The 12045-nt window shown below is 36.9% G+C and overlaps 1 protein-coding gene across 4 annotated transcripts in view; it reads right to left on the bottom strand.

Moving 5' to 3' along the window:
- The window catches only part of VTI1A (vesicle transport through interaction with t-SNAREs 1A), a 328448-nt gene that overhangs the window by 240637 nt on the left and 75766 nt on the right, over positions 1-12045 (bottom strand). For 2 of the 4 annotated variants that reach the window (XM_056849725.1, XM_056849723.1), the window contains exons 4-5: positions 7370-7447; positions 2537-2557 (exon numbers count right to left, since the gene is read on the bottom strand). In XM_056849725.1, coding sequence (XP_056705703.1) covers positions 2537-2557; positions 7370-7447 — 99 coding nt within the window. The remainder of the gene's footprint in view (positions 1-2536; positions 2558-7369; positions 7448-12045) is intronic. The other 2 variants (XM_056849726.1, XM_056849724.1) reach the window with 1 other exon arrangement.

Below are 12045 nucleotides of genomic sequence, written 5' to 3'. Positions count from 1 at the left end.
ATGAGGTGGCTCAGGCTGTCTTTTAGCTCCACAAAGAGCTTCTCTAAGGAGTTGTATGTGGAAGTTTTGCAAAGTGGCAAGCTACAGCTAGAGATTTAGTCTTTCCATGTGGGCTGGATTCAAATTGAGATCTCAGAAGCAAAAAGAAAACAGAGCAGTGTCGCCTCCATAGAATTCTGTGTCAGGCCTCTGTGCAGGAACACAGCCTTGAAATAGAGGAATTGTGCATTTTTCATTAAGAAACAGTATGGAGAAATCACAATTGCTTTTAAGATCATACCTCCTTAGGAGAGCTGTAATTGGGGAAGCCTTGATGTCATGCTATGTGACTAGTTTAGAACCTTGTCTGAATCACTGCACTAGCCATCATTTGGGCTTTAATGTGCATTTTACACTCTCTATATCAACACCACCCCCTTTGCAGTTTATCTTACAGCTATAATACGGTAGCTAAAAATTGCAGTAGTGAAGGTTCCATTGCATTTCACATTCTGCTCTTTGATGTTGAATTCCAATCCCCTTTTTTAGCCACACATTTCATATCCTCCCCCAAAAAACAACAGCTATGAAACAAAAAAAGATAAATGAAAAGGCTTACAAAATAAGGAAACAGCAATACAACCCACCACACATATACTTGATAGATTTTTTAAAAATATACATACATACATATATAAATAAATAATTTTTTGAAATGACTGTGTATTCACCAAAGGCTAAATTACCTGATTTATTTTCATAAGTGCTAATGTTAACACTATTATATAACATTGTAAGTTTTTATCACTTTACCAATAAGTTAAAATGACTATTTTCAAAGTCTATTACACAGTGGTTATGATTTGGGCTTATAAATATCATTCCATTTAATTTCAAGAATCCCTCAGTTGCATCCTTCTACAAATACAGACTGCCTATGACCAGTCATGAAAAAGTTTCATTTGTGTTCCAAAGTCTTCATGAAAGCTGGACTCAATTTCAAAAGGCTAAGAAATCACCATATTCACATCCTTATTACCACACTATCAATTTCACATACTAAAACTCAAATGGAAGACCAAATTTACCTCCTAAGATTTATTTCCCATCATAAATGAAACCTAAGTATGTGTCACATAACTGTGTTGTTTCATGTTCACCCCCCGGCAACCATTATTTTTGGTTCTCTCCCTATGCTGTCTTCCTACTTTCCTGCCCCACTCCAACCAAAATTTTGATTGTAGGCTCATCAAGGTAGGAACCTGTCTTTTGTTCGCATTATTCTGTGAAGTAATATGTACAGTAACGATGCTACATAAACACCAACTGAGGACAGAGCTCAAGGACTGTTTGCCTTCCCAACTGCATTTTGTATAGTAGTATTTCCTCACAGTATACTACAAGCTGCCTAGCTGTTGGGAGTCAAAATAGCATTGTTACACATATTTGATTAGTGTATTAGGGGAGAATATAAGTCAAGGATTCACTTATATTTAGGATATTTGTATCGCAGTTCCTTCCAAGTATGACCACCATCATTCAAAAATACCCTGCCTCTCCCTTCTTTCTGAATTAAACACACATGGCCATGTCACAAAGTCACCCACCAAATACAAGACTAAATAGGCATAATTTGTTGTTGTTTTCTCTCCACCAGGAACTCTGAGGTGTCACTATGCAGCTACTGCAGAATACTGGTTCCCTAGCAACTTTTACTGTACTAAAGCTCTGAGTAAGTATGTTTTTTTACACAACAGTGCAAGAATTTGTTGTACTATAAAATAATATTGAGGAGGAATCTTCTAAAATATACTAGAGAATGTCAGGAAATAACCATAAGACACTTTTACATCTGTTTCAGAAGTATTGCTGCCACTTCAGGTCATTTCCTAAGGTGTGAGGAAAAAGGGCTCTCATCTACATTCTCTACAGCATATGTAGAAATAAATAATAAATATTGATGCATAACTGAGCATAGATCTACCTGGATTCTATTTTCAGTGTGCATGCAATATTTTCATACTGTTTTGTATGTCAGTAGGTCTACACAATGATGTATTATGTATTGCTAGTAGGGTTTCAAGCAGAGTCCTCCCCCCCACACACACTCACACACACTAATGCAGTATCTTCTCTAACAGTGCTGAGATATAAAGGTATTTACTCCATCAAAGATTGTGTGATGCAGATATCATTACAGGATCTGATTAGATCATGGTATTCTAATAGAGATCAAATAGTAGTTTTCCTTCTTTCCAGTGCCTTTAAATTATCCCTTCCTCTGAGCTATCAAAGAATTTTAATTTTAAAGGCTTGATCTAGGGATTCCCAAGTAAGAGTACAGTGAAAGAAAGAAAGGAAAAAAACCAAAGAAATTCTCAAGGAGTGTAATCAGTTTTTAAATTTTATTTTTTAAATTTTTGTTTGGTTGGTTGGTTTTGTTTTTGTTTTGCTTTGTGTAGGTTTTCCTGAAACATTGACCAAAAGGATCTACTTCAGATTTGGAAAGTCAGTTTTAAAGGAAAATCTAGACAACAAAAAGAAAGGAAGTACTCACCTCTTCACGTAATTTTATCAACTGCAACATGAACGCACAAAAAAAGATAAAAAGGAAAGAAATGGCAGGAAAGAAAGATCAGTTGTGTGACAGGATACAGAATTAACATTGACAATTTATCTGTTTACATGTTTAGCATTTAAAAATCACAGACAAACACATTAAAAGAACCTAAACATAGACTACATGCAGAGTTTTTTGAACGAATAAAGATCACTTTCTCACACTGTCACATTAAACAAAGAGAATAGTGTGAAATTCTCTTTTAAACCACATCTAAGACACCATCACGAAATAAAGGGAATGACTTCATAGAAGTCTATAATATAAAGGGGAAAACAAGTTTACTATTCCCCTCTTCTAAGATAGCACAGCTGAAGTGATTTTGTATATACAAGTTTTCAGGATGTTTTTGTATATATTTTTTTAGTTCTGACACCTGCCTTTTTATATGCTCAACAGAATTATCTTATTAAACAGATCAGAGTAACTACAATAGATGGCCATTGGACACCGGTTATATTGTTTTAATAACAAAACTGGAATCTTCATTTTAACTCAACTGCTGCCATTTTTTCTGTCAAGCCTCTGCAATTTAGTATAGTTAAATTACAGTGTGTTCTCTAATTAAAAATAAACTGACAACAAAACAAAACATTTAAAGTTATAATCCTACAGGCTTGCTGAACAAACACATTTTGACTATTATATCTTCTGTATTATTACACATACTGTCCCCAAAGTCTTGCAAGTTGTTGCTCTTTTACTAATAATGTTTACTAATCTTAAAAAAGTAGGACTCATTTCTCAGTCATACTGGAAGTTCATTACTTTAGAATAAAGATAGCTAAAGTGATAGTTACAGGAAGGAGCAAAGATGGCTTTCTCATCTAGATAACAGAATATTTTGATAATTAAAGGGCAACTTAGGTTAGTCATTGACAATTTATGTGTTTCTTTAGAAACTCGTTTTTAAACCTAGATATAAAGTTGAAGATATTTTATAGATATGAGGTCTCCAACAAGCATGGAAATAGTACTGTCAATTTTCTTATGTTCATACTAAAATTAAAGAACATATTGCCAAGCAATCATGAGATGTTTTCCTTAATAAGAGGGAAGGAAGCTGCTGATGTTAGTAGCCCTTTATAAAAGAAGCTTTTCCAAGGTTTTGGTATCAAGAAAACATACATGCTTCTCCACAACCACCCTTAACCCACCTGTTCGTAAATTTCTTTCTTGCTCCCCCCTTTCTTCTCCAAAAAGACAAACATCTGTTTAAAACAGATGACCTAAGAGTTGATCGCATCATTATCTTCCCCCCACCCCGAGGTCACCATTCCTCAGCTGGCTATGATACTTTAAGGGCCAAAGTTTAAAACTACTTTCCTGCAATGGAGACTATTTGGGGCATGACACTCTACTATAGTCAATGAGAGTTTTAAAATGCTCCACATTTGTTTTTTCAATAGGTCCCAAACAAAAAATGTTCTATCTTGTTTGTGCTGCATGGCTGAATTTAAGCTCTGCAAAGGATTTGCAACTAAGCTAAGTAATGGGAGATTTTCTTTTTTAAATGATGGCTGAAAGATATTCATTCAAATTAACAAAAGATTTTCCCCCATTTAACAATGATGGCACTTGATGAAATTCTACGACTGCTATTTTTAAATTTTTACCATATAAAGCTTGCCAAATGAAGTCAAACAGCATTAAAATGTGTGTAGCCACCATTTTATGTTATGATAATCAGCATATTTTTGAAACAAAGATTCTTCTTTTTTCCAATTTACTACAAGCAGTAATCTGTTCCTTTGTAGACTAAAAAAAAATCTGGTTTACGCTGGTTTGAACCAGTGGAATCTCTTGTGGCTAAGCCTTCTGCTGTGAGTAGAATCAAAACTGCGATGCAGAGTGTGTGCGCGTCTGTGAGGCATGTCACGTGACATGGAAAACTACCGAATTTTCCCCCCAAGAAGCTGATAACGCCAACTGCCGTCTCTGCCCGCATACAGATAACGAATAAATGCTGAACTCTATTAAACGCCCTTTACACATTATCGTGGGTCGAACACACCATTTTCTGAACTTGTGATGACTGTCTATTTATTTTGCTATAAACTCTCGGCATGTAACGAAAAGATTTGTGACTGGTAATGATCTGCTCTGCCAGGGCTATATGAAGTGATACCAACCTTCTTTAGATCTTGGGGAATTAAATTGACCAACTTCACCCCCTGGTCTGTTTCTGGAGTTCTGACACACTTTATGCACAGCAAGTCCAAATCTTTCATTATCAGAGCTTGGTTGTCAAAAATTAGGCAACCATATCACCAAAAATATTTGTTCTCCAATGGTAATTCATATGCTGCCTTGGCTTATTTCTCAGTTGAGACACTCACATAGGTAACTGGCATTCCAATTACCAAGATTCCCCCCCCCAAAAAAAATTATCCTAACAAATCTAGTTTGGTAAAGATAACAGAATTTTATTTCAAAAGATGGGGTTTGTAAACAGCAAAGTTTCCATATAGAATTTTTTTTGGGGGGGTGAACCATTTCTGATTAACTCTGTATTGGTTTTCTTTTTTGAGCCACATAACCCAAACCCTCTAAATTACCCCACCCCCAAATGAAAATGCAGCTATAACTAAGAATTGCATCACTGCAATGAAGAGCCCGGCCTGTCTAGAGATCAGATGACATCAAAATAGAAGAGTACTGCTTAAAATACCATATTTACACATACACAATTTCACACACACACACACAGATTTCAGCCTGTGATGTGTAATGGGAACCTTTTAATAGGTTAAAATTTCTAAATAAATAAATGCTCTGGATGGGGGAGATAACCCAACTGAGCACAGCCAGGTTTTTGTTTTCTGCTTTTGTAGTTTAAAATGGGCTGCATGCGATTATGCATCACTAGATTTGAATTAGGAGAAATTAATAAGCACAATGGCAGGAAATAAATAAATAAATTCCAATGAAACCCACAACCCCTACCAAAAAGGCTTTTGTTTTAAATAGAACATTGCAACTTAAGTTGAGAGGAAACAGCAGCTTTTGCATACATTAATGTATCTATCATACATTAGTCATTGCCTTGAGGTGGTAATGAAGTCACAAAAATAATCTTGGACAACATTGTCAACAGGACACAACTGTGTATTTTCCCATCAAGAATTGCTATGCATAGAATTTCAAATATTACATAATACTGATTGTTCAGCCAGGCTGTCCATGACAAACTACTTGAGAGCAAATGCTCTGTACCTATTTGATATAAAAAAGTTGTGCCGTTACACTTCTGCTATACAACTGGACACAACAAAACTATACAGGTAACTGATTCCTGGCAGACATGTACTAGCGTATATTTCACACAGAGACCACATTGTCCTATCTTATGGTTTTTGAAAATGGGAAGTTCCCAGTTCTCTTGACAAAGCTTCTTCTCAGATATTTACCAGCCTCTGTAGTCAATACTCCTAGTTTGCCTAAACCCAAAACAATGGGTTGTTGTTGTTTTTTTGCAGCACCTGCTTTTCAGTGATTTTGTACTGATTTATATTGTATGTGTGAATTAAAATAGTGGTCAAACTACTGTTCAGTTCTCAACTTTAACCTTAAAAACAAAGTTTGCTACACAACAAAGTTTCTTCATGTAAATTTCAAAGTATCATTCAAACCATTCATTTCTTCTCTCATAGGCACTCACATTCTAAACATATTGCTGGCAACTAAGAGTATAAAATCAGTTTTAAGAGGTAACAATGGTGAATTCTTAAAGTTCTTCTGTAAAATAATAAATTCTGTTTTCGCCTAAGAATTATCATAACTTTCCTTTCAAGGCTGAAGGCACCAACATTCCCTTTGTAATCTAAAAATGAACAAAAGAATCTGGATTCAGAAATCTAAAACTGCTTTTTAGAGTTGAAATTTGTCAATGGTATCTGACTGTATATTGTTTTCCTTGAAACAAATGACCCCCCTCTTTCAGATGAAAACTTTTCAAACTTATGCATAGCAAGGAAATTCTGTAATTAAATATGCATCATAATATTATAGGATATTACATAAAGGACACAATCCATCCAAAGTTACATTCTTTCAAATCTCCTTGATTTCAATAGGAAAGTTAAGCACAAATGTCATTAAAATGAATGGGAATGCTTTGGCTGGACTATGTCCTTGGAGTATAGTCTCATTTTAACATGGAATACAATCTCTCTCTCTCTCTCTCTCTCTCTCTCTCTCTCACACACACACACACACATCCCTTTATTAGAAGGATCTGGTACTCTACAAATACAACAGTACATCATTTTTAAAAAACAGAAAATATGGAATATACCCCCAAAAAATAAGGAACAAACTTCTTTGTAAATAATGCAGAGATTTATTTATGATCTGAAGACTCATTTTCATTTGTTTTGCCTGCCAGTGTTGATATAATTATATTTCATTCTTATCAAAGCTGCATTATGTAATTTTTTATTCCTTTTACAAGTGTTTGAGGTGAAGACCTTGGCTTTGTCGGCAAACACAGTGTTTCAAGTTATTCCTTAAGTACCAAATAATAAAGAAAAAAGAGAAGAAAAGGTTTTTTTAAAAGATAGCAGACAGCGATCACAAGGTAAAGGGTTAAATTGTAAGATCTCCAAGAAACATTTTGAAGTTGATTAAGACCCCAGCTTTGCATTAAACAGTATCACTTCCACATGAGTTGTTACTAATGCTGTTAAGGAGCAGCTTGAGAAGCCCAGTGTGCCAATGACCTCCTTCACCCTCCAGCCACCCACTAGGGCTTCTTGATTAGCATCCTACCTGGATCTCCGAGGAATTCCCATCATCCCCTAGGAGCTCATTCCGCACCTCATCACTGTAGGCAATCCGTGACCTTTTCTGTAAAACAAAAAGGGAAAAAAAGTGTGAGCAGGCAAAGCTCCGGAGCCATCACTATCAAGGCTGATCATCTTAAAACCTCGAGAGCCCTCTAATGGATACCTATTTGATTTAAAAAAAAAAAATCTAAAGACAGTTATTACTGAGTCCTTTACTTACAAGTTGTTAAATACGATGAAAGAATTATCAATACTTTAAGCAAAATTTGTTAATTACGTCCTTCAACCAAAATTAGCCTAGCAAACCATAGCCTACACAAGAAAAGATGCTTCTACTAAGTTCAAGGGGAACTACCCCAAAATCTCGACTATCTGATTTCTCTGAGTCCCCTCCCAAGTCCCATGCCATTTTACAGAATCCTAATTTTTTTTTAACCAGGTATCTGATTATGTGAAACTTTTAGATCCCTACCAGGTCACTGAGATGTGAGTATATACCATATAACATGCAATTAAATATTCACAATTAGGAATTGCCATTCAATCTTTGTACTTGCATACACAGACTGGAACTGGAAATGTCAAAACAACAAAGCAATCAGACAAAGAAGGGAATATTTTGCATCCTGTTCTCTTCCCCTTCTGCCCTAAATTAGAAGGAAAACTTTTAACAAAGCACATCAGCCACAGAGTTTTTAAATTCTACACTACTATGTCTAAAAAGACCCAGTGACATGGCTGTTAACTGAAACCACACACTGGAACCCACTCTCCCCCCCCCCCCAACACAGCAAGGGCAAATGATACACAGCAACAAGATAGGAGGTACAGAGGGATTTTCTGAACTGAATTGTAAGAGCTCACTGAGTTGAAGCTCAGGGGAGAGGTAACACACTGTCTTTTCCTCATCTGCAGCCAGAATCTTTCTTTAGCATTGGGATTATAATATGGATCAGATCACATAGCATTTTATATAGCAATTCTTATAGCATTTGAAGCATTTTGTCTTCTTTCTATGAAAACAAGGCAATTAGGGAATGTTCAATAAAACTGAATTCATCATGCAGGATACATAGTTAGCTTCTACAGGGCAGGCACTATTCATTTTTCCCCCTTTAGCATCCAGTAGCCATATTTCTGAAACTCACTGCTTAGGTGCTCCAATAAAGACTTGAAAAGAGGACAGCACTGAGAAAGAAGCTATACTTATTCTAAGTCATGCCAGTTAAGCACAGATGAGAGTGTTTGCTTGCTCCTGGCCTTCTGGAAAATGGGTCTGGGTTAAAGCTTGGGTGTGCACATCATCATTCTAACAACAAACCTGATGCTCAAGTGCCTATCAGTAGGGCACTGCACCAGCACTATCACCCCATGGAAAAGGAAATTCCCCAGAAATGCAGGGGGGGGGGGAAATATTAGTTTGTAAATGAAGACAACAACCACTCCTCAAAGCATGCCCCTTGTTCTTCAAGAGCCATGCAATGTTAGGGACCGTTGACTGTCAGCTGAAGGACAGTGGACTGATCAGGCCCCTGACAATTTGTACCATACTGGAGGGGAAGATTCAGATCAAAGAGAAATTTCCTGATCATGCCTCCCCCCGCCCCAATTCTGTGCAGTCCCCCAATATGAACGGTCCTGAAGATCCACAGAAACTTTCATTCTGATACCTCAGAGAAATACTGCACAGGATTGTACTTTGTATTTTGCTGTCTTTTTTTTTTAATGGATACTGGCTGAAATTTTAACACGAAATGTGCATGTGTGCCACTGACAGATATATATTAACATTTATTCTGCTATCACAATGTTCAGCAGAGCAATCACACTGCAAATTTACTGATACAATTACAAATAGAATGCCAAATGAGCTAGCAAAGATCTCACTTCGATCAACCAAGAAGCTGCCAGCTTCTTTAGACCTCTTTTTAAAGCCCCAATGATTGTTTGTGCCATCCATGGCTATTAAAGTGATACAGCTACTAGTACTCAATAGATAATGTACAGCCACAGTGGTACAAAGCGTGAAGAACTTGTATAATGGACACAGTGTATCCAGTCTTTTCCCCCCACTATTTGGATATCTCAGACACAGCAGTTTCACATTAACCAAGTAAAAATAGTCTGTACAGCATTAAAGGAAATGGGAACCTTTAAAGAGGCTCTAGTATCAGAGCTGCCTGTTTAAATTATTCATTTCATCACTATGGGGGACTAAAACACTCTGCAGTATGCAAGAATATCATATGGAGATGGGTTTTGTTTTTCGCTTTTTTCACCAAAAAGCCAACAAATTGGCATAGATTGCTCAATTATGATATCCTCTTTTGTGTTTGATATACATCAGATAAGGAAGGAAGTTACAAACGTATGTCAGGACATGATTCAATCTTTCTATTCTGTTTGTCACTACAATCACAGTCTAGGCGTTTACCATGCATGGTCAAATAGTTCCTCCTCCCCTTGGAGTTTGTGCTTTAAAATATGTTCAACCATTGTGACTTGAGAATAAAATGCACTGCCCATGAGTTTGCCCACTGCTATGTAACTGTTTAAGCTATATGTGTGTGATGTTCTAGTTGTATGTACACTCTTTGAGGTCTGCACCAGCACGACTCAGTCACCCAGATAGGCCTGCTCCAATCCTGCAGCGCAAGCATCCATACCTCTGGGGAAGGTTCTTTGGTGCTACCATGTTAGCCGTGCTCGGCTTAATAAAAATTCTGAAGCTCAGCTAGAATCTGTCAGAGGAAGCTGGCAGAGATTGCAGGCAAACACGCAGGACAGCAGGGGCCACTTATCTACTTATCTCTCCACTTGTGGATATTTGTCCATAAAATTTGAAGGGGAAAGAAGGGAGGGGGGAATGACCGAACTTGCACAGTGGCTCGTGTTCCACTACAAGCCCCACCAGACTTTTCACCATACCTCTGAAGAACATTCAAACATCTTCACCGTGAAAGCCTGATGTCTGTGTGGTTACTTTTGATGTGATGAATGTAACAAGTAGCCAGACTTTTAAAACAATGTCAGCTGCTGGGTTAGATGGAATAGCAATTGTACCTGTAACTAGGAAACTATTTCCCCGCAGGCCTGTGAATGGGTAAATTACGTACACTTGATATGTACTTAGTAGTTTGACTGGTCCATGAAACCAGTTGCCAATGGCAATAATCCATCTCCAGATACGCAGCACAAAAATTCCGAATCCGCTTAAATTATCTGAAGCTAAGGGGAAGGAGTCTTTAAATGTAGTGAGCGTGAAGGACCAAACATGATGTTGGCAATTTCTTGATGAAAGACCTGCCCTACTCTGAGTCTTCAGAGAAGGACTGCATTGGCTGCTTAAGATTTTGGGAAAGGTAGAGGCATTCAAGACTTATTCTTACTCTTTTCTCCAAAGTCTTGCACAAAGCGAAAAGAGAGTTGTCACCTTTCCCTCAAGCTTCCTATGTATATTAGAGGACACAGTAGTAAACATAAGTTGTGGTTCCCAGAGTCCAAATCTGTAGATCCTAGGGTTGCTAATCTACAGGTGGGGCCTGGGGATCTCCTGGAATTAGAATTGATCTCCACATAACAGAGATCAGTTTCCCTGGAGGAAATGGCTGCTTTGGAAGGTGGATGTAGCATTATACCCATTGAGGCCCTCTCCCTCCAACCCCTGCCCTTCCCTGCTCCACCACCAAATCTCCAGGAATTTCCCAATCTGGAGCTGGCAACCGTAATGGATCCCTAGATTTGAAATACCTTTTCTGCTACTTGTTGATCTCATAATCATACTATAGTAGTATGGACCATCAGTCACAAGCAGTTCTAGCTTCATGGATTAACAGAATCCCTAGAACCTAAAGTTGGGTCTACAATGAAGCACCCATCTCTGAATAGAAATCTTTCAACTTTGCAAAGAATATTACATACTTCATTATGACATTTATATTTTTATCTATATTTTGCAACAGTTCAGTATAATGTAAATTTTGAACATCAACAGCACAGCTAACTTTCATTCCCATAGTCCCTTTATTACCATGATCTTTCTCAATTCTTAAAAATAAAAAAAAATAAAAAACTTGACAGACTAACTAGCCCCTTTGACTACAATTAGGGCCAACTCTACCATAGTCATCAATAAATAATTTCATAGTACTTTTGATCACAATTTCATCCCAAAATGAATTGATCACATAAAAGACTAGGCTTTTGAACTAAAGTGCCCATTTGTTCTCTTAGAATTTATCTAAAGTATCAATACAGCACTCTCCTTTGTCTTTAAAATAATAACCACAATAATCTTACTAGCTCTCTAAATGAAGCTGATCATCATTAGTGAAAGCAGGAGCAGGTTATTTAGTGTAACAGTTATAAAGCTGCTTTATGATCTCAACCTCATCTTTTTGTATTGGATATAAATTTGTACAGCAGCCAAATGCAAGTGTGATAGTTTGTGCTGGAAAATGTCACACATATTGCTACAGTTTGAAGGAACCCAATTCATAATGCATTTTATAAATAGTTAATGACTTCTATACATAAGCTAACCAGGCAAATCAAGAAATTGTCAACATTTTTAGTCTTAGTTGTCAGTTACCACTGTCTACTGCTACTTTAAATGTATGTTTCTAGAAGAGACAGAGGCTTTACTGAATCTGTAATACA

This window comes from Euleptes europaea, chromosome 5 (assembly GCF_029931775.1).
Source record: "Euleptes europaea isolate rEulEur1 chromosome 5, rEulEur1.hap1, whole genome shotgun sequence".
Classification (NCBI taxonomy): Eukaryota; Metazoa; Chordata; class Lepidosauria; order Squamata; family Sphaerodactylidae; genus Euleptes; species Euleptes europaea.
The sequence above is the reverse complement of the archived record's forward strand: the minus strand, read 5'-3'. Positions and strand labels throughout refer to the sequence as shown.